Source organism: Centrocercus urophasianus, unplaced genomic scaffold (assembly GCF_019232065.1).
Source record: "Centrocercus urophasianus isolate 14NV4802_14NV808 unplaced genomic scaffold, USGS_Curo_1.0 seq_14, whole genome shotgun sequence".
NCBI lineage: Eukaryota > Metazoa > Chordata > Aves > Galliformes > Phasianidae > Centrocercus > Centrocercus urophasianus.
In genome coordinates this window covers 37916598-37940120 of record NW_024884586.1, presented here as the reverse complement: position 1 = coordinate 37940120, position 23523 = coordinate 37916598, and the positions used below count along the sequence as shown (strand labels likewise).

Here is a 23523-nt window from a genome sequence, read left to right as displayed (position 1 = left end):
GTAAATGTGCTCCTAAATTGATCACAATTTACAGATCTACACCTGATACACTGCTTTTCAAAAAAAGGGTAAATGGAAACATGTAAGAAAGTATGATATGAAGTATAACAGTCTTTCTCTAAGACTTTCTTGAATTATTCGACTCTACTTAAGGAGGTTTATAGCACTTTAAATTTTGCCATCCATCTGCCTCTTATACATGTTTGTTTCAGCATCAGACCATATCACCCAATTTCTAAAGGTATCTAAGAATAGCTGTTAAGAACTGAATACTTTCATTTAAATTCTCTTTCTTTAGTAGGATGTGAATGACAACATTATTTGAAAATCAACTTGTATTGGGCACTATACAGTAAGGGACCAATAATTTGTGCAGAAAAGAGTAGCAGAAAGATATAATTTTAATAATTAAGAGTATAAACTGAAAAGACAACACTATGATTACAAGTCTTTAACAAATACACAAAAGATCTATAACCTATTTTGAGATTCAAATTTTACTCTCTGTGGCGGATTTTGCTACATGGACTTACCATCCACACCATAAAGTAGGAGAACAAGGCAATCCAGAGAGTGGATAAGATGAATGTGAACATAAACCAGCTCTCCCAGCGGGGTTTGTTGCAGTTTGGAATGGTGCAAAATAGCACAAATATCAATGGCCATGTCAAGATCCATTTAAATTTATTCATTTTTCCTTCTGCAAGACAAAAACAAAGGAAAAAACTAGTTTAATTTTTTTCATTAGTATCACAGGCCCAGACCTCTTTGAACACAGCAGATGACAAGATCTCAGAAGTCTGGTTACAACTGTGCACGTCAGCTCATTTTCCAGCATACCTTTTATCTATGCTTGCTCTCCCTCTGCACTCTCAAGCAAATTCTGCCCTTGCATGCACATCCAGAATCTTAATGCTAAGCCTGCCAAAGTGTACATAAATCCAAGTAGGATTTACAAGGATTTAAAAGCGTGGCTGCTTTTATAACCAAAATGAATGTTCCGATCTATTGCACTTTCAAATACCTGCATTACTATTAATCCAGAAGCAAAATTAAACAAACAAACAACAAAACAATATTTTAAAAAAGAAGATGGAAAACCTTGTAGTTCAAATAACCTGCGGTTTACGTGCAGCAACAGAAAATACATGCAGACCCAACCTGTGAACATGATAAACTGCTTTCACATATCCAAATGTGGACACTTGGGCAGAACTTCAACCTAGGCCTTATGAGATGCAGATTTGTTAACTCTCTCCAGTTGCACATAATTCCACCCTGGGTTAGTCTCCTTATCCTCTGTAAAACAATGACTTGTACAGCTCACTGAAATCAACAAGTGAGCAATACCAGACCACTGTCACTGCTGATGAATGCAAGAAGAGATTTTCTAGTTTTTCAACAGAAGTGAAGTTGTTTAAGAAAAATCCTAAAGGGCAAGTAATAATCAGGGAAAACACCCATCAGTTTCACAGAAATTTTCTTTCTTCAACAACGCTGTAAGTTAGGACTTGTTCAATGCAAGTTTTTTTGTCAGTGAATTCAACTGAATCAGATCTGTCCTCTACCAACGTGTACCAGACACAAATATATCAAACATTAAACCTTTGAAAATTAATAACACTTTTGCAATTTATGAGATTTCTTAATAGTTGTCCAAATGCAAGTCCTCATTCATTTACCTAGATACATATCCTATTGCTAAGTTAGAGATCAGCTCCTTAAGATTTCCTTGTGGATTCTAAGATGCCATTAACCATTGACTGCTTGGCTATTTATTCCCTTTTAGCCTGTGGCCATGGAACTTCTAATGCAAAAAAGGTACTAAAGTCTCCTCATCCAACCCCACTTCTACATTTTTACCGTGACTCTGTGAATGTAACACAGATTTTACAGGTAAGACTTTTTACACCCTAGTTTCATGTACCATTACACAAGTTTTAACAACACTAATTTTTCTGTTCTGTCCAGAAAAAGAAATGACACTTTTTAGCTCATGACTCACTAACTTTCTTAATGAGGCTGTAAATATCCTATGGCATTTTATACCTCCTCCTGTTCAATTTGTTTTGATTTGGATCATTAGAAGATTCCTGCTGGTTAATTTGTGCTCTGTATACCCATGCTGCTAAGCCTAGGTCATAATCACACAAGTCAGTATGGCCCAGGCGGATAATTTCCTCAGTAAAAATTCCAAATGCAGGGTGTGTGGGTGACTGTTCGACAGCAAAAAATTACGGATCCGATTCTGTTCTGATGTTGGCTAAATCTGAGCGACTTCATTGGTGCTACACATAGGGGATTCAGGCTCATTTGTCTTTCAAATAACATAAAAAAAAAAACAAAATTGCCTGTGGAACAAACAGGGAATAAACAGATGCTCTCAGCCTCTGTTGGAGAATATGTGTCTTGTCACAGATCCTACCTATAATGTACTGAATTATTTAAACAAATGCTTAACTGTGAGAATTGCAGGGCCTTACCGCTGGCATTGCTATGCTTGCTCAGGTCCAGGAAAACAGAAATGTTGGTGGAGAACTACCTGTCTTCCTTGTATCTTACTAGCGATGCTCTATCCACAAAAAAGCTTGGGATAAACTGCATTGTAGAGCCACACGGTTCATGAGGTGATGTTTGTACTCATCACATATCAAGCAAGCTTGAGATTTTAGGGACTAGAAACAGCAATTTTAGGTTTTGCTGGGTTTTGTTGGCCACTTGCAGTTAAGAATAATTCTGAACTTTTATACTGGCTTTTATACTGGCTGCTCTTTTATAAACTTTTATATAAAGCCTTAAATGTACCTAGCCTTAGTTCTCCAGCTCTTACTACATTGGGTCTTGGAACTAGTGTGGTACTCAGTGCTAAAGAAGTCTTATGCTTTTAAGCTGTAACTTGGTGGTTTAGCAAGAATGCAGTGCATTTAGCAGCAACTTCAGTAAAGTGCAACCTCCCTTCCTTTGGATCCTGATGCTTTCATTCACATCACCTGGCTAAACTGAATACAAAAACATCCAGGTTGAAAAGTTAAGTTCTTTTAAAACTACTTACTGTGCTGCTCTTTCTTTTTTTTTTTTTTTGGTTTGCTTGTTTTTTTTTTGGTTTGTTTTTTTTTTTTTTTTTTTTTTGACTGCTCACTCTAGAATAACTCAACATGTCAAATTGTTTTATGATTATTGTTTAGCTTCCTAGTATATCTGCAAGGAAGAAAAATTTTCATCCTCATTAAGCCTATTATTCAATACATAGCTGTTCTGTAAAAGTACACCAACAGCTCTATTACAGGATGTTAGCTCAGTTGTTTTACAAGCAGTACCAGCTACTCCTACTTCCAGCTAGCGAGAGAATACTGCTTTATTATAGAAGGCAACATCATTATAGAAGAGCCTATTTACAATGTTTCTAAAAATGCATTAAGAGAGAGCCCTACAGCAAAGAGTCCTTCATTAAATCTCAGCATATTTCTGGGCTTATCATCTTTCCAGATGTTCTCAGCATTGATCACAAGAACTATTTTCATATACATATAGAGTACTGTTGAAAGAAGTCAAAAACACACCTTGCAGCACTGATAGGAAAGGAATATTTTCCTTAAGGCACAATGGAAAGTGACTTTCTGTAGGAAAAACACTATCCTATTTAGAACATTCACATAGAGTAGAGATGCACTTTGCACAAAAGCATGAAATTACACTTGTGTTTGCATTCAGATCAGTTTTTCAGATCTTAAATAAATCTCCCAACACTTCCCATTTACTGTCTTTTGGTTTGCAAAACAGAGCAGCCCTGGGTCACACCAATGAAATTCCACTGACATATAACTAGAGGTACACACCTAAATAATGATGAGCAATTTAGTCCATGGGACCACACTACAGCTAGCCTCAAAGATAACTTCCAAATGCTTACAGTGTAGATAACCTCAGTCAATAAGCCGCATGAAAAACATTCATTGAGTTTGGACAGACTCCAACTTGGTCTTCCCTTTAAAAGAATAGGAATCTAGCACAGACCACAGCTTCACACATTGACTACTGCAGAACATGTCTTCAGAAAACTGGAATGTCTACAGCTTTCAAAGGGAAAAAAATATCTTCTAAAGGCAATTTAGTAGTTGTATGATCTAAAAGAAAAATTACAACATCCCTGAAAAACATGAATCTAATTGGCATACAGGAATTTCATGGTTATATTGATATGAATCCCTTCACATTTATAACTGAAGGTAACTTGAAAGATAGAAAAGGTTTTCTCTAAGTTTACGTGTAAAACAAGGAAGGTTTCCTGGAGTTTCCTTCTATTTTTCTGTTTCTTTCTTTGTTTGTTTTAATTATTTTGACACCAGTAAATTTACAACAAAAATAAGGCATTTAATGGCCAGTCCAGGACATGTATGCTGTACTTCACAATTTTTTAATTACTTTTTTTTCTTTTTTTAATCTTTGTACATCTCTCTACCATTTACCATTAATAAAAAATGAACAAACATGTTTTTCCCCCAGTGAAAAGTGATTTTCGAATCACCTGTCTCCTGGGTCCTAATTAGGCTTTATACTAGAGATAATATTTACACTCACATATCATTAGCAACATTAATTCAAATCTTGACCTGAAATTGTGTTATGAGTAGCATACACACCTCCACATGGGAACTTGACAACAATTCAGACAGTGAGAATATTACTGCTAGAAAGTTCTGCGATTTATCAGAATTTGACTGACTGGAAAAATTTAATATATGTAAATTAGCCAATGTGAGAGCTTAATTAATTCCTGAGCATTTCCAAAATACATCAGAGGAACATCAGTTTTTGCCCAAGTATGGGACTAGCACTGAAGCAATGAGAAGAGATGTAACAAACATTGTGAATTTTCCATCAGAATTATTTTCCACTGAAAAATGCCTCTGTTGTGAAATTAAAAATCCTAAGTAAATCTAAGTAAATGCTTTTAAATTTGCCATTAGGAAAATTAACACAGAAACCACCCCTCAGACCTCTTGGAAACTGCTGATTGATTTCAGTTCTCCAAGTTTCTCTAGGAACTGTGGAAGCAAGAGACTCTCTCCATTAATGCACTACTGCCAGCTTATGCAGCAGATATAAAGGGATCCAAGAAGGCCTAGCCTTTGTCAGCCTTCCAACTGGGCAGCTGATATGTTAAAACACTGCTATTTCAATTCTTCTGCAACAGTGCTTTGGAAACAATTTTTTTTCCTCTGAAAAATACTGAGGTTTTACTTCTCACCCTCATTCAAAACAGACTGTTTTCCATTAAGACTTCTCTCAGAAGTTTCGTTTTCCAGAATGCAAGTTCCAAATTCCAGACCATAAGATCTGTCCCAAATAACCCATATTTCTATTTTCATTCTGTACCTTTGCCACTCCTTGCATGTTCAGATGTATTCCAATACTTTTCTCTTAAAGACACATCTTTGGTGTACTGGGAACTGGTACACCTAAAAAATGACTTTGCACCATTTGCAGAACCAAGCTTTACTCTCAGTTACTATAGGTTTACATAGGACAATATTCAACAGAAATTAAAAGTAACTGAGCAGGGTGATCACTATATATTGTTTGACTTGGTTGGATTTTGGCATAATTTAGTTTTATGTTTTTACTGTGCCAACTACTTTATCAATGTTTTTAAAGGGAGAAGTGGGATTCACAGAATTGTTCTTCTTTTCCCTTTCAAAATGATGAGCAAACGTAATGGAGTTACTAAATTAAACATGCACCTATTATTCTGCCAATTTCTCCTGTATTTCTTCCTACATAGAACACATTAGCTGCTCTCCTGGAACACTTTTTCTAGTTTAGTTTTCTACAAAAGGAGTCTGCTTCATGAGCTCCAAGAATACAGTTCAAATCAAAAGGCAATATATGTGAAAACCAGTGAAATCTGCCTCAAAAGAACTCGTGCAATAAAATTCTATGGTAGATGTGCTATTACACAGACATTATGTAAGAAGAAACTCTCCCAAAAATGCATTTTAGAATACAGCAGTTAAGTCTTGGTCTGAAATATCTTCTTGGAAGAACTTCTCTCATGCCTTAAATTGAAAATAGCAAAAGACCATCAGGGTAGTAGGACCTAAATTTGTCTCATTCTTCCCCAGATTTCTTCATACAGTCATGGTTGGATTTAGAATATTGGGGTAGATGAACATTTGCTTTGACTGAGTACAAATACTTTCTACAATTTTAGTAGACATAGTTAATTCATTTTTGATTCTGTTCAATATGTTGTGTTCATACTTTGGATCCATACAAAAATGAACAGGATTGGTAATCTACTTTACTACTATTTTATTTTAGCTTCAGGAATTAATATTCCTGTTCTAGCTAACACCATAATGACTTATGTAAAGCATCATTGGTCCAATCCTGTAAGAGATGGAATTCTTCACTTCTGTGAAATCAGTAAGAGCTGAGAACACTTTGTGTTTTAAAGGATCTTGAACATGTGACAATGAATGAGATTTAAGCATCCATTAAGAGCTGCACAGAAGTGCTTTTCTGATTCTGGGCTCTAAAACATTACTGAGCTATTCATGGGCTTTTACACATCATTTTGTTGTTAACATATGCCTGCTCAATTTCATCCTGCTTTATTCTAATCCTTTTTTACTCCCCTAAAGTCTAAGACCTGTTTCCAAACAAGTGTACAGTAACAGAACAGTACAACATCAAATCAGCCTTTGTCTCAAAGGATAACTAATGGTTATGTCAATAAAGGAATTCCCCTTCCAAAGAGAACATTTATACCCGCAGAGAAACAAGAGACAAAGGCTGTTTTGCATGATGACATGTGCTTTCCATAAAAACTACATACTGTATACTGTTCCAAGACAGGCCTGAACCACACCCTGAGGCTGAATATCTTGGAATGTCTGACATATGGAATCTAGGCTAGAGATGAGTTACAACTATTTTCATGCAAAAATGTTTTCCTCTATTTCTGCGTGCTAAAGCCCTCCTTTTTTAACTGAGCATCACTAAGGGGATAAAGGAGAACAATAAGTAAATCTTACAGATGGCAAATGATACCTGGCATTACTTAAAGATGATGCATTTAAACTTTTTTTTTTTTTTAATTTCAGAAAAAATAAGCGTTCTTGCAAAAGAATGCAGAACATACAATTTGAGGGAGGGAAGCCAAACTCCAAAATAGGCTAAAATAGATGACTAAAGAAAACAGAAAATAAAGGGTTGGGACACTTTATAGCCACTTCGCAGTTGCAGTTCTTTAAAAAATGGGAGTGAATTTTCTACTTATCACACCGCAAGCAGTTGACTTGGAAAATCCATTCAGTGCTTATTCTTTGTAGAGCTCTTTATGGTAGTTAAAGAATAGCTTGAAAATACATAAAAAGAAAAATAGAGGGGATTTTGGGAAATTGTCTGCAAAACTACCTTTTCCCTAAAGGCAGTTTCAAACGACAGGATTTTTTTTAGGCTACTGATTGTGTCACAGCACTTAAACAACAAAGAATGATACTGTTTATATTTTCCCTAAAGTTATTTGAAATGTACTTTTGAAAGTAAAAATATAAGAATTTTCCCTCAGAATATAATCACAGAATCATAGAATTTCCCTTCTGGGAAGTGAACCATGAGAATCACTGAGTCCGACCGCTGGCTCCACACACTATCACTCAAAACCCAAATCATATTTCCGAGACTGCTGCCCAAACACTCCATGAACTCTGGCAGCTCGGAGGAACCTGTTGCATGCCCACCACTCTCTGGTGCAGAACCTTCTCCTATCACCCAACCTGGCCCTCCCCTGGCACAGCTCCATGCCATTCCCTCAGGTCCTGTCACCGTCACAGAGAGCAGAGCTCAGCGCTGCCCCTCTGCTTCCCATGAGGAGCCGCAGCCGCCATGACGCCTCCGCTCAGCCTGCACTGGCCCTATGGCTGCCAGGGCACACTGCTGGCTCAAACTCAGCTTGCATCTACCGCAACTCCCAGATCCTTTTCTGTGAGGCTGCGCTCCAGCCTCTCATAGCCCGATTTATACACATAGCCAGGGTAGGCCCATTCTAGATGCACAGTCTGGCACTGGCTCTTGTTAAACTTCAAGTGATTTGTGTTTGCCCAACCCTTTAATTAGACTTGTCTTTCAGCAAGGCCTCCCTACCTTCTAGGGAGTCAATAGCACCTCCTAACCCAGTATCATCTGCAAACATCCTTAATATGCATGACTATTGTGTTCCCTGAAGAGAATAGGCACTAAAATGGAGTCCTGGAGATCCCCATTAGTGACTGGCCACCAGTCTCACATAACCCTTTTACTATAACCCTTTGAGCCTAATCCATTAGTCAACTGTTCATCCATCATGCTGTGTACTTGGTTAGCTATATACTGGACATTTTGATAATGAGAGACACCATCTGAACTTTGCTGAAATCCAAAAAGATCACATTTACTAGCTTTCCTCATCAACCAGAAAGATGACTTTGTCATTAAAGAAAGCAAGGTAGTTATGCAGGACTTTTCTGTCATAAACCCATGTGGGCCATGACCAATGACTGCACTGTCTTTCAAGTGTTTTCCAATAACTCCAAGAATAATCTTCTCCATAATTTTAACAGGCACTGAAGGGAACAGTTGAGTAGTGATGATTATAGATTATCATCTTCAGACAGTAGAGGAATAACAATACCTGAAAACAATGGTAAGGATTCAAGTGATGTTAATGCCATTAACATTTTTATGCAAACTCTGAATATACAATGAACCTTTGCTCCATTCTTGTAAAACTGAATCATCAGTGTTTCCACTGTGGCTTGTTACACTTAATTTTCTTGAGGACTTTCTCAAAAATGCAGAAAAACTGCATTAAGAGAAGATCAATGACGTAAGTCTCAACATGCTTCTTGTTCCAAACCTTTAGTCAATTATGCATGTCATGCACTTAGGAAGCTCCACTCCAAAGTGTGTTTTTTATTCAAGGAGATGTTGTCTGAATCTTGAACAAATCAAAACATGGCAATTTGATCCCCAGGTAATGTTTGCCAGAATGTTAAGAATTCTGCACTGTCTTGGAATGTAAAAATAAATGCACAATTGTGCAGTCCAATTAAAACTTGCTGAAAAACACTTGATAAAAACACCTCTGTTAAAAAATCTTTGCCAACACATGCATTCAAAACTGCATTTTTAAGATGCTTTGGTTTTGTTTTTTTGCAAAAGTGTATTGCTGACTTAGATCCACTTATTTTACCATGCGGTAAAAAGGTTTTTTTTATGCTCTCATTGATTATCAGGAGCACAGTTAATGAGCCCATCAGTAGTGAATGAGTTTGTTTCTGCCCTTTAACCTCAGTAAAAGCCTGTAACTGCTGAATGCAAGAAGATCCTCTAAGAGAACCCAGCACAGTAACACATTAAAACATAGTTTTATCCAATCTTCACATAGCTTGCTTCATTATTTGCTAAGTCACAAATATCTCTTTTAAACTGATGGCAAGTGAAGCAATGGAATCTTAAAGAAATTAGAACTAAGATAAATGGAAAATTCTTCCTTCTTTGTTTCTGTGCAATATTCATCTATACTGCGAAATCTTGGGGTTACACAGTAAGTGCGTGAGAGATTACTAGTGACTACATATTTGTGATAGCTGATCAAATCTCTGCTGTCTAATCTCCAAAACATACGAGGGGGACTCAACCTGTAATGTGCTATGGGCATCAGCATTGTGAGGTTGGCTATATATAGCCCTTCACACCAGTTTCTAAAAAATTTCAAAAGCTTTTTCAGAAGTTATTAGACACTGCCATTTTAAGAACTTTAAAATCTTCAAAAGCATTAAAGATTATTTTTCCTTCTAAACCCTCCTTACTCTTTGTCTACAACTCCTCTAGAGTCACTATACCAAGTTATAACTTATTTATATACCCAGCTGCCTCTGAACTTGTAATTTCCATCAGAGCAGTATTAAGAGTTCACTTCAGAATTGCAATGCAGTCTTTGCCTGGTTGTTGTGTCAAATTTTTGAACATAAACCTACCTTACTTGCTTTCTCTTCACCTCTGGCAAATCAGAACTTCAATGGTGCATGATGATTGGAAAACACATCCCTAAGATCTGCTTTTGGTCATGTAACCTCCATATTTTACTGTCATGAAATCCAACCTCTAGACAGTCAAATCATATCCTTTCCTCTTCTTATTCCCACATATATTGTCTATTCCTACAACTCTGTGTTTAGCATTTTAATTCGCTTGTTTTCTTGCCGTAAGCATCTGGAAGTTTACCTGGCAATGAAAATGGAGACAGATTATCCTGTTCATTTTCCTCCTCTTGGTTCACCACAGGAATGTTCCCATTTTCAATATTCTGATGTCTCCCATTCTGAAGTGGTTTGCTCGAGCCATTTGCAGATTGGATTAACCGCTGGCGCTGCACAGTATTGAAGACAAAACTGCTGTAAGTTTCATTCTTGACTTTTTTACACCTTGGTTTTGTGAACTGTCCAGCTCAAGTCATGTGAGCCATGATGTTTCTCCACAAAGCCTTCCTTTGCCAGCAACAAGCAAATCTGTCTGAGGTCTATCTGTTTGTATGAGATCAGTGTTGACCACACACCCCAAAATTAGTGGCATGAGTACTGCAAGCCACGATCAACAAAGTTTTGAATCTTTTCTTACACACCACATCCCCATTTCTTGTCATAAATATAGGTACTACAGTACTATTTCAAAAGCAAGATTAACTTGTGGTGTCCTTGTTCAAGCACGTAAAATCTCACAAAGCTCATACATTGCCCCTACAGACAGTTACATTCAAAATACACAGTGAGAGTATATATCAGTATATATACTACTTACTATGCTGGAGAATGTGAAATGTAACACTAATTTCCTACTCTTGTATTAAAAAAATAATAATTTACTTTACTACTTAGTATTAGTAAAAATTTAATTTACTACTTAGGTGAGATAACAGAGTTGATAAATGCCATCTTTTTAATGACAAACCGCTGCACCTTCATATAAACTCCTCTGATTTATCTGGAAAAATAAAGTAACTGAATGACATGCAAAAGAAATCTAGTATTAAAACACAGTAATTAAAATAGAGAAAACTCTGCAAAGCTTTGGCAGTGAGACTACATAACAATATAGATTCAAAATGCCCTGATATAGAGAATGTTTTCTGCAGATGTTGAGCAGCTAGCAAGCATCAGCTCTCTGGGCGCATAAGTATTAAGAAGTATTTATTTCTGATAAATGAACTGCTCTAAAGAAATGCTTTTACAGAGACAGCTGCTACTTCGTGTCCTATCTGGTCTTTCCCCTGTTAACTGTATTTCATGCAAGGTCACAACAGTGTCATTTGGCCAGTCCTGTCACTTCAGCTGCATGCAGGGTATGAAACAAGCAATACACAGTGGTGACAAGGCTTTAATTAAGAGCTAACCAAAACTGTTCAGAGCAAATCCTCTCATGAAAGGATTTTAGTGCATTTTCATTTTGAGTCAATGACTATAGTGAAGATTACAAAGGCAAGCAAACATCTGTTGTGCTCCTGATGTACTGCTCATAAAAGAGGAGTTCTCACAGACTTTTGATTTGCCTGCCCGCTATTCTTTCTTATCTTGAGCACTTTTCTAATGGTCAAAAACAATTCTTCTGCAGATAAAATCCAAATAGTGCATACACACACACTGAACAAACATCTGGCAGGAAGAGAAGGGAATCTCTCCTTGGTGACTGCCCTTCTACTAAGACAGACAGCATAACCAACTGGGAACTCACCTTCAGTTCTGCTGTGACGTAGGTTATTGCAGAAAGTTCTAGCCCATACCCAGAAACATGGTTGAAGCTCAATTCCATAATCACTATGACTTCTTGGCAACCCCTCTGCCTCACAGATACTTACTGTTTTTGTAACAAACCTACCTCATTAATTATAATTCGGCTTGCCATCCGCATTCTGGTACGTGGTCCAAACTTATTTGTGATCATAATCCGTAACCCAGCTTCAGGAAACCGGTATTTGGGGGGACTGGAGCAGATGATCTCATCCACCATCACAACACTGTTTTTGCCATACTGCTGCACACCCTTCACTAATGACCACAAATGGACAAAGTTAGTTGTAAGATCCACTCTTCCCATTGCCCAAATTTGTTCTCTTCAGGCACGGATTAACACTGAAGTGAATATGTGAATTTTTCAGTGACTTTCCTGCAATATTTCTGCAGCCTGGTGAACTTGTTCATCAGTGTTGCATCTCATTTAGACCACATGATGAAAAGTGATTTCACTCCAGTAAGGCAGACACCAACATGCTCTCAGATGCCCACTACTAATGTAGTACCATTTTATTTTATTTTTCATGGCTTTGTAAGCCTTCTCCAAAAGCACGCACATTGTGAAAGCACAGATAGCACTCCCAAAACCTATAAAGTTATCTTGCTATGGGTGCTTAATAGATACTGACGCACAACAAGTAGTCCCCAATGTTTTGTTTACTCCTCTTGGAAAAGAAAGCACAGAATACTATCATATCTTAAACATTTTAAGATTTTAAATTCTGAAAATCAGCAGTTGTCCAGGAAAAAAAAGAAAGTATATTTTGAGTAAGCCTTTGTTAATCTAAAGGAACTTGTAACGAGGTGACGGGTTTTGTTCTATGATGTGAGAACACAGAGAAACAAAATTATATTCTATCAACACAAGTATAGGCGAGGACTTTTAAAGCTTAACAACAAATCAATATCCTCACAAATGCTACAGACTACATACACCACATAAAGCAAGGCTCAGCAGACAGGAGACATACCCATACGGTGTTAGAAAGCAGGGCAGAAGATATGCATGACTGCAATAATTATTACACAATATTATATTAGGAAAAAAAAATTATTTGCTCCTTGTTTTACCGCTCTGCTTAGCTTATCTTCACCCTCCCACTCCCCTTTTACATTGTTACTTACATTAAGAAGAGGAAGAGAATGTAGGAGGTAGAAGTGAAAGATAAATATTAGTGCATGGTTCCAGCCAGGAAGCAAAGAAATCTAAGGAAACATTCAACTCAAGCAAAGGAATTATAATGGACCTGTTCTAAACACACAGAAATCTACACAGTTATAGTTTCCACTGTTACAGTGATGAAATATTTTTGTTTGTCAGAAATAAGTTTTTCTGGATCCATACAGACATGTAAAACATTATGCAATAAAGGTTGTACTGCCTCAAAGCATCTTCTAACAAAGTTATTTGAAAGCTGAAGTAACCTTCCATTTAGTTAAACACAAAAAACCAGCAAGCCTCTAAATCATCAGTAAATGGCTACATCTTTTACCCTCCTGCATGTCAGTGTGTTGCTTTGTTTCACTACAAGGAGTTAAGGAGATAATGGACTACAAGGAGTTATCTGTCACATTGGGGTGACCTGAGAAGTTAAACAGAGATCTTTGGTTTCACAAAGAAATGTTCTTCCCCAGCAATACACTCTGTAATCCTGTCTTGCAGTTAAATCTCTTAAGGTGAAGAGAACTAGAAGCATTTTGCATTTGGCAAACATAAAGGAGCAATTAACTTCTCCCTCTGACATTTAAAACAAATTCACCTTGCTGAGCATTTCAACTGATGATACAAGCGAGGAGCCCAGCCATTCTTGACTCTTACAGTTAGTGTGTAGTAGCTTTTCCTGTGAAAGAATATACAAACAAACTACGAAGAAATCAGGCCTTGCAGAATACTGCCCAATCACATTAGCTAACATTTGCCATAGTTAGACAATGAAAAAAATTTTTTTACGTCATCCCCGGAAAAAATGGCCAGATGTCTTTTTAAGTCTCATCAGATTAATTGCACTCAAGTGAATTTTTGGTTAAGTTTCCATAGTGCTTCTTTATCTTAAAGTATTACGAAAATAGCATGAAAGCATTGCAGTTGCTTTAGAATTGCCTCTTAAAACAATAAGGGAACAGTGACAAAATGAACTCATCCTTGATAAAAACTGAGTAAAGATGTAAAATAAATCTCTGTATGTATATGAATAACTGCAGCTGTTCTGACTTACTGCAGCAAATCACTCACAGGTTTTAATAACAGCTCTGTAGTCTTACTCTATGTGCCTATAAATATAGACACGTTGTCCCCATACAGGACAAATAAGCTCCATCTAAAAACTGCAAAAATCCCACATCTTCACAATTGTGCAACAGTTAATTTTTTTTTTCAATTCTCCTTTGTGATATTCCTGAGACAAATATCTTCTGAGAACACCTTCTTCTTTTGACAAACTTCCCATATTTCCTGCTCAACATGAGGGACTTCACCTACAGCCCTGCCAAAGTCAACAGAAAGCTTCCTGCTGACTTCAATTCACCTCTAATCAGGTTATCACACAAAAAATCCCCACTTTCATCAAGAGCTTCTGTTTTTAGGCAGGCATCAAATCATGCCACCTGGTGGAAATTATAAGAAAAGTCATGTCTGTGCTTTAAAATAGGAGCGCTATTTAAAGTACTAATACTTCACCTTTACCTGTATGTCTAGGATTTGCCCTCGGAAGTGACTTCAGTTTAAAGCAAAAAGCTCTCCTTTTTCTATGTGCAACTACACTAATGGAAGCTTTTAGATTGTAGCAGTGGAAGCTCTAGAAAATAATTTAAAAAAACGAGCTGCATATTACATATATATATACTGTGAATTAGCAGTGCTGCTGTTTCAGAAAGACACTCCTGAAGGAGGTGCAGCTCAGCTTAGGAAGCCAGCGAAGTGCCAACTAACAGGAGGTGACCGATATGGCACATGGCATGTGTCCTATTTTGATTTGAGGGAAGCAGAATAGGGATCCACATGATGGTTTTCCAGGACAGTTTCTTGACACATAGGGTATCCATATCCATCAAAGGAGCAACTAGGCTGGCACCACCATCTTTCACTACCCAATCCAAACTCCATTATCTCCTTAACTTGTTTATCTCCTCTGCTCTTTAACTGTGATAATGCCTACACTCTCACACTTCTCACAATGGTCCCTCTAATGTGGCATGTATTTTTTGCAATGAATGCTCAAGAAGGCAAAGGGAATCTCACTGAAATTGTAGTCTCAGTGCCTTTTTTTTTTTTCTTTAAAGAAATTTACAGTGGACAACAGCTACTGGAAAAACCATTCCTATGTGCCTGGGTTTTCTACATGAAAAGGAAATAGGTGGACGGGCAAGCAGTCTGTGTTATTTCCCTCTATCATAGAGTGGCCATAGAGATGAATCTTCGAAGTATACAACAGAATCATGGAATCCTAAGAACTCTCCAACCTAAATCTACTCTTGCATTTCCTCTTGTATCACCACAGACCCTGCTAAAGAGTCTGCCCCCTTCTTTCTTGTAGCTTCCCTTTAGATACTGAAAGGCTGCTATCAGGTCACCTCACAGCCTTCTCTTCCCCATGCTCAACAGCCTCAGCTCTTTCAGCCTGTCCTCGTAGGAAAGGTGTTCCATCCTTTGGATCATTTTTGTGGCCCTCTTCCAGATGCACTCCAACAGGTCTATTTCTCTCCTGTACTGAGGACACCACAGCTGGATACAGAACTCCAGGTGAGGCTTCACCAGCACAGAGTAGAGGGGCAGATTCACCTCCCTCAACCTGCTGTCCACGCTTCTTTTGATGCAGCTCAGGATATGGTTGGCTTTCTCTTGGCCTTGAACACCATCAGGGATGAGGCGTTCACACCTTCTCCAGGCAACATGTTCCAGTGCATCACCACTCTCTAAGTAAACAGTATTTTCCCAACATCTAACCTAAATTTCCCCTTTTAGTTTAAAGCCATTCTCCCTTGTCATAAGAAGGCAGTCTTCCTCCAGCTTATAAGCTCACTTTAAGTATTATAAGGCCATAATGAGGTCTCTCTGGAGCCTCCTCTTATCCAGGCTAAACAAGTCCAGCTCTCTCCTTTCTTTATAGGAGAGGTGCTCCAGCCTGCTGATCATCTTCATTGCCCTCCTCTGGATTTGCCCCAACATTTGTGCATCGTTCTTCTGTTAGGGGCCCTAGGCCTGGATGCAGTACTCCAGATGGGGTCTTACAAAGGTGGACTAGAGGAGGACAATCACCTCATTCATGCTGCTGGCCACCCCTCTTTTGATGCAGCCCAAGATATGGATGTCCCCTTAGACTGCAAGCATGTCAGCAGCTGCTGGCTCATGTCCCCAGGACCTTCTTGGCAGGCCTGCTCTCAAGGAGTTCTCCCAGTCTGTACAAATACGTGGGATTGTTCCAGCCCAAGTGCAACACATTGCACTTGGCGTTGTTGGTTGGACTCACTAGGTTCTCGTGAGCTCACTTTTCAAGCCTATCCAGGCATCACTTCTTCCTATTCAACTGCACCCTTAAGTTTGTTGTCATACATGCAGATGACATCAGAAACCAAAAAACACCTAAAAAATAAAAACCTTTAACATCTGTATTCTAATACTGAATCACCTTTTTCCTATGTCCCCTCAATACATCAATTCCCTAGCCGGTATCCTCTAAAACTTGATACGACTGTACCTCCATGTAAGAGTGATAGACTTCAATATATCATAGTCAGTGTTCACAAAAAAAATCATTGCAAATGAGACCAACATATTTCAAAGACCTCTTCACTTAATTATGCTACCATTAGAGTTACTCTAAATTCAGTATTAAATGGCTGTCTAAACAATGTAAATGAGTATGTGCGCTATCATTGTATAAGTGCAAGTGATGCTACCTACTTTTAAGAGATCCTGGTATAAGACCAAAAGCAGAAAAGAGCAGGATTATCTGCATCTGCTGTAAATTCCTGTTTGTCATTATTTTTTACTACATGGGGACCTTTCCAAATTTTTCTTCATTGTTGCTGAGCTCATCTTCTAGAATGTGAGATGTTTGCTAAGAACACAGCAAGGAGACCTCACTCATAAAGAGTCGCTCAAGCTCACTGAACTATATAGCTGGAGCTTTGAACAGAGCAATGATTTTTCTCTATACAAAAAAAAAGGGAATAGTAGAAAGAAAGGCAAACAAGCTTAGAGAAAAAAAAAAAAAAAAAAAAAAAACAACCAAAAAGCAAAAAAACCAACAACCTGGGCATGTTTTTTTACCTGCTGTACCTGATGTTGAGTGTCATCTTCTTACCCTTTGTGACAACGAAACAAACAGTGAAGAATCTGCATTGGTCACTTTTACATATGTGCTTGGCAACGTATGCAGAGCTATACAGGCATGTCAAAATCAATCTTTTGAAGATCTTCTGAACTCAACATGTAATCCCTTTTGCCCACTGATCTGTGGCCTTTCTCTCCATCTACACTCAACCTTGAGCTTTTAGTTCCAAACTAGTCATTCTTTTTTTTTTTTCCAAGTGAAAACAACCTTCTTGGCAAAAAAATATTTCTTTCACAGCTGAACAGAAGAGAAAAAGGAAGCAAAACTGCTCATGTGCAAAGCAGTTTATTTTCAGAATCTCTACAAAATATAATTTTGATTTTTTTTTGTCAACTGGTGGCCTGACTGCTGAATTTTCAAGTCAATCCAATAAAATAACCTACTTAAGACTGAATTATAACAGTGTTTTAATCATCATTAAAGAGAAAAAGAGAAAACTGTTATTTTTCCAAGTCCTGTCTGCTCAGCCTTACCTTTCCACAGTAATGGAATGGATGGGTCATCACAACTAGAGGCATAACATTTATTACCATCTTCCATCTCATTGTCAACTGTGTCACCATTTCCAACATTCTTGCTTTTGAGAGTGAAGAAATTTTGCATCTTCACGTTGTACCTGAAAGTGCAAAAAAGGTCTGTTACATTTCTTCAACAAACTTTTAAACACCTGAGAACAATTTCTGCAAGCAAGCAGTAAAACATAGATGCACATCCTCTGACAACTAATAGGAAGTTAAGAGAAAAGACTACTCAATTCAGTGGCAGTGTGATAGCATAGCAAGGGCTGTACTTTTCTCATAAGACATAGCGGAATGCAAAAAAAAGACCAGATCAGATTCAGGGAAAACAGAACACTGGAGTCATGGATTTTGGAATCAGCACATTCACTATACTATGGCTTCTTTCCTTTTGCACCAGCTGTCAATTAATCTCACTGCTTCTCTGAACACAGTGTTCCCCACTGCAGGCACATATTTGGAACAAAAGTGATTAAGCATGAAAATGCAAGGGACCATACATAGAAAAATGGCTGGCTGCACTGTTCTCAGGAGGAGAGCCAAGGACAAAAACACACCAAATGGTCTATAAACATCTGAAGAGAAGAAATACAGAAGAAGCACTTACTTCATGATAAGTATGTAGAATGAATACATAATGATGAGTATAAGGCTTTCCCACCTCAGAGAGACAAAAAAAAAAAAAAAAAAAAAAAAAAAAAAGAGTTAAAAGACCACTCCAGCAGCTGTATCCTTCACAAGTTTTATATAGGAATGTTCATTAAACACCTAGTTCAAGTCACATTTGTGCACACAGGACTCACATCTTTTAGATTCGATGGTGTCTGAGGATGGGGAAAGCAAAGCCTATCAAGTTCTGATAAACATGCAAATAAAATGCAATCCATGTATTCCAAAAACATGCTACATAAACAGAAACCAGAGCTGCCCTCTGAGGATCACAACACCAAGGCATTCTGTTGCATCTGTACTGAAGCATAGGCTAGGCACTCTTTTAGAAGACTATTTCAGAAGATACCTATGATCTTCCACTGGAATCCCATCTTTTCCTATTCTCTGGGACACCTAGTACAACTGTGAATGTTAACAACTAGAATAAGAGCAGAAAAACTTTCTTGAGTGTTGTTTACAGGTCACATGAATGAAATCTAGGTATGCTGCAAAACCATTAACTGATCAGTATCATGGCAAATACAGTATGTTAAGGAATAGTCTAGGCAACTTACCATTCTATTTTCTCATCATATATGAACTAGAAAGAAAAATAAAAGGAAACATAAGTTTACATTTCTCTCATCTGTTTTGAAAACATTCAAATTTATTTAATAAGTATCAGTCATATCTAGCCAGAAGCTACTGGAGATTTCCCCTTTTGAGCCTTTCTAACCAGAATCTTCACCATATGGATTATGCTTCTCATAGCTCTAAAGCACAAGATTTTTGGACAAGGCTTGGATCCCCGTTAATGACAGGGACAGTGTGATGTATGTAATGACTAAGAACAGTGTGAGCATGTGAGAGACATTTCACTTCTACTCTTAGAAGTAAAAACACATTTTTACTCTGCTCTGTATACTCCTTGTGTCTAAATTGGAGAGAGATGGATTTGAAGGGTGGACTATTTGACTGATGAGGAATTGGTTGGATAACCACATCCAGAAAGCTGCAGTCAGTGGCTCTGTGTCCAGGTGGAAATCAGTGATAAGAGGGGTCTCTCCAGGTTCCGTACTGGACTCACTAGTACTTAATATCTTTATTAATGAGACAGTGGAAGACAGTGGAATCAAGTGCACCCTCAGCAACTCTGCACCAAGCTGGGTGGTGCAGCTGACACAACAGAAGGAAGGGATGCCATCCAAAGGAACCTGGACAGGCTTGAGAAGTGGGCCCATGAGAACATCATGAAATTCAACAAGGTCAAGTGAAAGGTGCTGCACCTGAGCTAGGGGAATCCCAAACACCAGTACAGACTAGGAGATGAAAGGATTGAGAGCAGCCTGGCAGAAAAGTACTAATGGATGAAAAACTGGGCATGAGCTGGTAGTGTGCTTGTAGCCCAAAAAGCCAATTGTATCCTGGGCTGCATAAAAAGAAACATGTCCAGCAGAGCAAGGGAGGTGTTTCTTCCACTCTACTTCATCCCTGTGAGACCCCAGCAGGAGTACTGTGTCTGGTTCTGGAGCAACATAAAAGATGTGGACCTGTTAGTGTGGATCCAAACGAGGGACACAAAAATGATCACAGGGATACACCATCTCTCCTACAAAGAAAGATTGAGAGCTGGATTTGTTGAGTCTGGAGAAGAGAAGGCTCTCAGAAGATCCTTATCGGAACCTTTTAAGACTTAAAGGAAACTTGTAAGAAAGATGGAGAAAGACTTTTTAAAAGGACATGTAGTAACCGGACAAGCAGTAATGATTTTCAACTGAAGGAGTGTAGACATAGATTAGATATAAGAAATAAATTATTCACTGAGAGTAGGTAGGCACAGAGAAGCTGTACATGCCCCCTCCAAGGAAGTGTTCAGTGGTGGGCTGGATGGAGCTTTGAGTTACCTGATCTACTGAGAGATGTGCCTGTCCATGGCAGGGTGGTTGGAACTAGGTGAGTTTTCATTCCCTTCCAACCAAACCATCCCATGATTATACAATGCCTTTTAACTTCAGTATCTGATCAGGCAACTAGTGATCTGTACTTCCAGAAATCAAATTAAGTGGCTTCTTCCCTTCCCTGCCACTATAAAAGTGCATGTTCAGATCTACTTCACTGTTCTAAGCAAAGTGATATCTCACTGGTGCTCTATTTAGAAAAATTCACCCAGAATCTGTGAAATACAACTACTGTGAAGAAGCAAGACACAGACACTTTCTCTATTTAAAATAGAGGTGCAAGGTAGAACTCAAAAATTCTCATATCCAGTAGCAGTCCTGTGTCAGAAGAGAGTGCCAACTGCACCATACACTGCTGGTCTCTTTACATACCATAGGTACAAAATGAATGGATATGGATTGACATGATGGACACACATTCTGTGAGACTGTATAAAAGTTTTTGTATTTGGCAGATACAGTGGTGCTGAGTTTTCACTTCTGGATGTCACCAGAATTAGTTAGGAAAATAATCGTTAATCAGCACATATCAATGCTTAGCAAACAGTTCCTCCAAAATCAAGCAATGAAACTCTTTAATTGATAAGAGAGTTACTTACAACAATAAGTACGATAACAGATAAGGTGTAGTACACAGAGTCTCGGAACACAGCCCACTGGGTAAGACAAACCACCTGAAAAATATCACAGATTTAGACAACGAAAGCAAGCAATTCTAAAGACAAAACAATGGCTTCCATCTTGCAATCATTTGGTTGCATGAGCAGAATTATGCTCAATCATTCTGGAACAAATAGTTTTATGCTAACAGGATCTTGTCAGTCTGTTAGACAATGTATCTATAATAACCAGTGTTGATAAAAATAATCTAGAAACTTCCATTTATGAAATAGACTTCTTTCTAATAATATTTTAGTTTACCATAATTTCAACTGTAAAGTACAACTCATAGTGCAACAAAGCAATGGCTCCCATATCATTCTAATTGCGGATGACTAGCAGACTAAATACAGAAAACTATAAGATACACAGTCTAACCACCCACTGAATAGATACAAGAAATCTCATGACTTTGTCCTAATTTTTTTTTTTCCCAATCAGAATCAGAACCAGGAAAGATTAGCAGAGGCCCCTGATCTGATTGTGGACACAGTATTGTAAGAAGAGGAATGAGGTTCTTCTGTATGCTGCACGTTCAGAGTGCTGAAACGGCAGTTGAACTTTTGGGAAGCGTTTGCTATTTGCAAAGCATTCCATATTATTTTTCCCAAACTGACAGTTCCTCAGCTGCCAGCTCATTTTCTGTTGGCTTTGTTGTGTTTTTGTTAATGGTTCTTCCTCGCTTTTTTTCCCCTCCAGTACCTGTTCATACAATCCAATCAAATATAAGCAATTGAACTCCACAAAGAAAAGCATCTTACTAACCTGTCCTGCAAACAATCCACATACACCGACAATGCAGAGGATGTTGAAAACTGCTGAACCGACAATGGTCCCTACTCCAACATCTCCATGAGTGATAAATACACCTGCAGAGGAAAAAATGTTACTACCTCCACCACTTCATTTTAGGCCACAGATAATTAGTCAAAACACGTACTACTTAGGAATAACAAATTATTTGAGAGTTTTACTGAAATACATTTCATAATAAACACTCATTTCTCTGTGGAATATTTCGTGCCTTTAGTCTAGCTAGCAGCTTCACATTTTTGGATGAACATGTCTATATGTACATATTGTATATGTACATGTATTTTTATTAAAATTAAATCATTGCCTTACCCAGTTAGTTCTACACTAAGTCCTGCATTTCACACTTCAGATGTTATTGGTGTAGTAATCCATTCAAATGAGTGAAAAATATCTCCACTCACATCAGAAGCATGAAATTCCTCTCACACAGTATAATAAAGCATAGAAACCTCTCTTTTGGGCATTCAACATTTAGCAGCTTTTTGGAATGTCTCATAGTAGTAAGAGATTCTTACCTCAAAAAACTGTGAGTGTTCTTGGGTGCAGTAATGTGTGCCTTCTAACTCCAACAGGCAAACAAGATTCAAACTTAACTTATTCTAGTACCAAATTTCACATTTCCTTTAGTTCTAAACTCACATATGCCTCAAATACTTATCTGTAATAAAATTCTATCAGAATGGCAAAAATATAAGGGCTGGAAGAGATCTGTATGTATTATCTAGTTTAATCTTCAACACTGAGACAGGACCAAAGACAACTTCTTACTTCTTGAATGCACTACAGAGCTGTGTCTTGTACTTCAAATGTTTCACTAAAGGGAGTCTCAAAGACTTACTCTTTTTTTTGAGATTACCTTTAAGATAAAAATTTCTAAACCTCCTACCATTGTGTGTGTGTGTGCCTGTGTGTGTCAATGCATCTGTTATATTTTGTCTGCAACTTCTTTGAAACTCATAAAATCATTGGATATAATACTCCAAATGCTGTCTAATGGAACTGAACAAGGCAGGATACTTTATAAAGCTGATGCTTTATAAACGGGTCTAATATACAATCACCTGTTACTTGCAACATCCCATCATCAACTATTATTTGACTCCTGCTTCTCTTGCAATACATCAATGTCCTTTCAGATCTACAACCCTTTGAGCAGTTACTATACCCTTTGGGTATATATTCATTATTTTTATGTTTCTCATTTTCTGCCATTAAACTTCATCCTGATTATTTCAAATTGGTCAAGATCCTTCTTTATCTGCAGCCTTCTATCTGGTGTCCATTTTTTCACTCAAGTTGTTTATAAAAATAAGACTGAAATTTATAGGATGTCTTCAGCTGCATCTCCAGCTTTAAACCTAGCTTTTAGTTAATTAATATTTGAAATCTGCTTTCTAATAATTTGGGCATGACTTTACAGTACATTCCTTTAGGCTGCATTTCCCTAAAGCCTGTATGACTGCTAGTCATGATAGTAGCAGAAAGTATATTAAAGCTTTACTAAAAACAGATGAATCATATTTGCTGCATTCTTCCTTCCCTACTAGCATAATCCTGTCTTAAATGGTTCTGCTTGTGTCACTGAGACCTTCTTTCTATATAAATAATCCCTAATAGTATAGAGATTACTTGAAAAAATTCAGTAAGTAATGTACGCAGAACATTATGTCTTTCTGACTTTAGCAGATCTATATTAATTCGCTCTTCTTCCATGTTTCTTGTTCTCCAACTTCCTTGCTAAAATTAATTTCTTTTA

General features: G+C 37.7%; 1 protein-coding gene and 1 long non-coding RNA gene across 5 annotated transcripts in view; one reads left to right on the top strand and one right to left on the bottom strand.

The window, feature by feature from the left end:
• Positions 1–23523, bottom strand: part of SLC24A4 (solute carrier family 24 member 4) — an 86817-nt gene that overhangs the window by 12521 nt on the left and 50773 nt on the right. For both annotated transcript variants that reach the window (XR_006168204.1, XM_042814949.1), the window contains exons 6-13: positions 21717–21820; positions 20891–20965; positions 18909–18934; positions 18290–18343; positions 17638–17780; positions 11917–12086; positions 10270–10414; positions 534–700 (exon numbers count right to left, since the gene is read on the bottom strand). Coding sequence is in view for 1 of the 2 variants with exons in the window: in XM_042814949.1 (XP_042670883.1) it covers positions 534–700; positions 10270–10414; positions 11917–12086; positions 17638–17780; positions 18290–18343; positions 18909–18934; positions 20891–20965; positions 21717–21820 (884 nt within the window). In the remaining variant the exon portion in view is untranslated. The remainder of the gene's footprint in view (positions 1–533; positions 701–10269; positions 10415–11916; positions 12087–17637; positions 17781–18289; positions 18344–18908; positions 18935–20890; positions 20966–21716; positions 21821–23523) is intronic.
• Positions 1–23523, top strand: part of LOC122158324 — a 60710-nt gene that overhangs the window by 16872 nt on the left and 20315 nt on the right. For 2 of the 3 annotated variants that reach the window (XR_006168206.1, XR_006168208.1), the window contains exons 3-4: positions 1790–1896; positions 10330–10441. This is a non-coding gene — a long non-coding RNA (uncharacterized LOC122158324). Of the gene's footprint in view, positions 1–1789; positions 1897–8603; positions 8687–10329; positions 10442–23523 lie in introns of all 3 variants that reach the window. The other variant, XR_006168207.1, reaches the window with a different exon arrangement.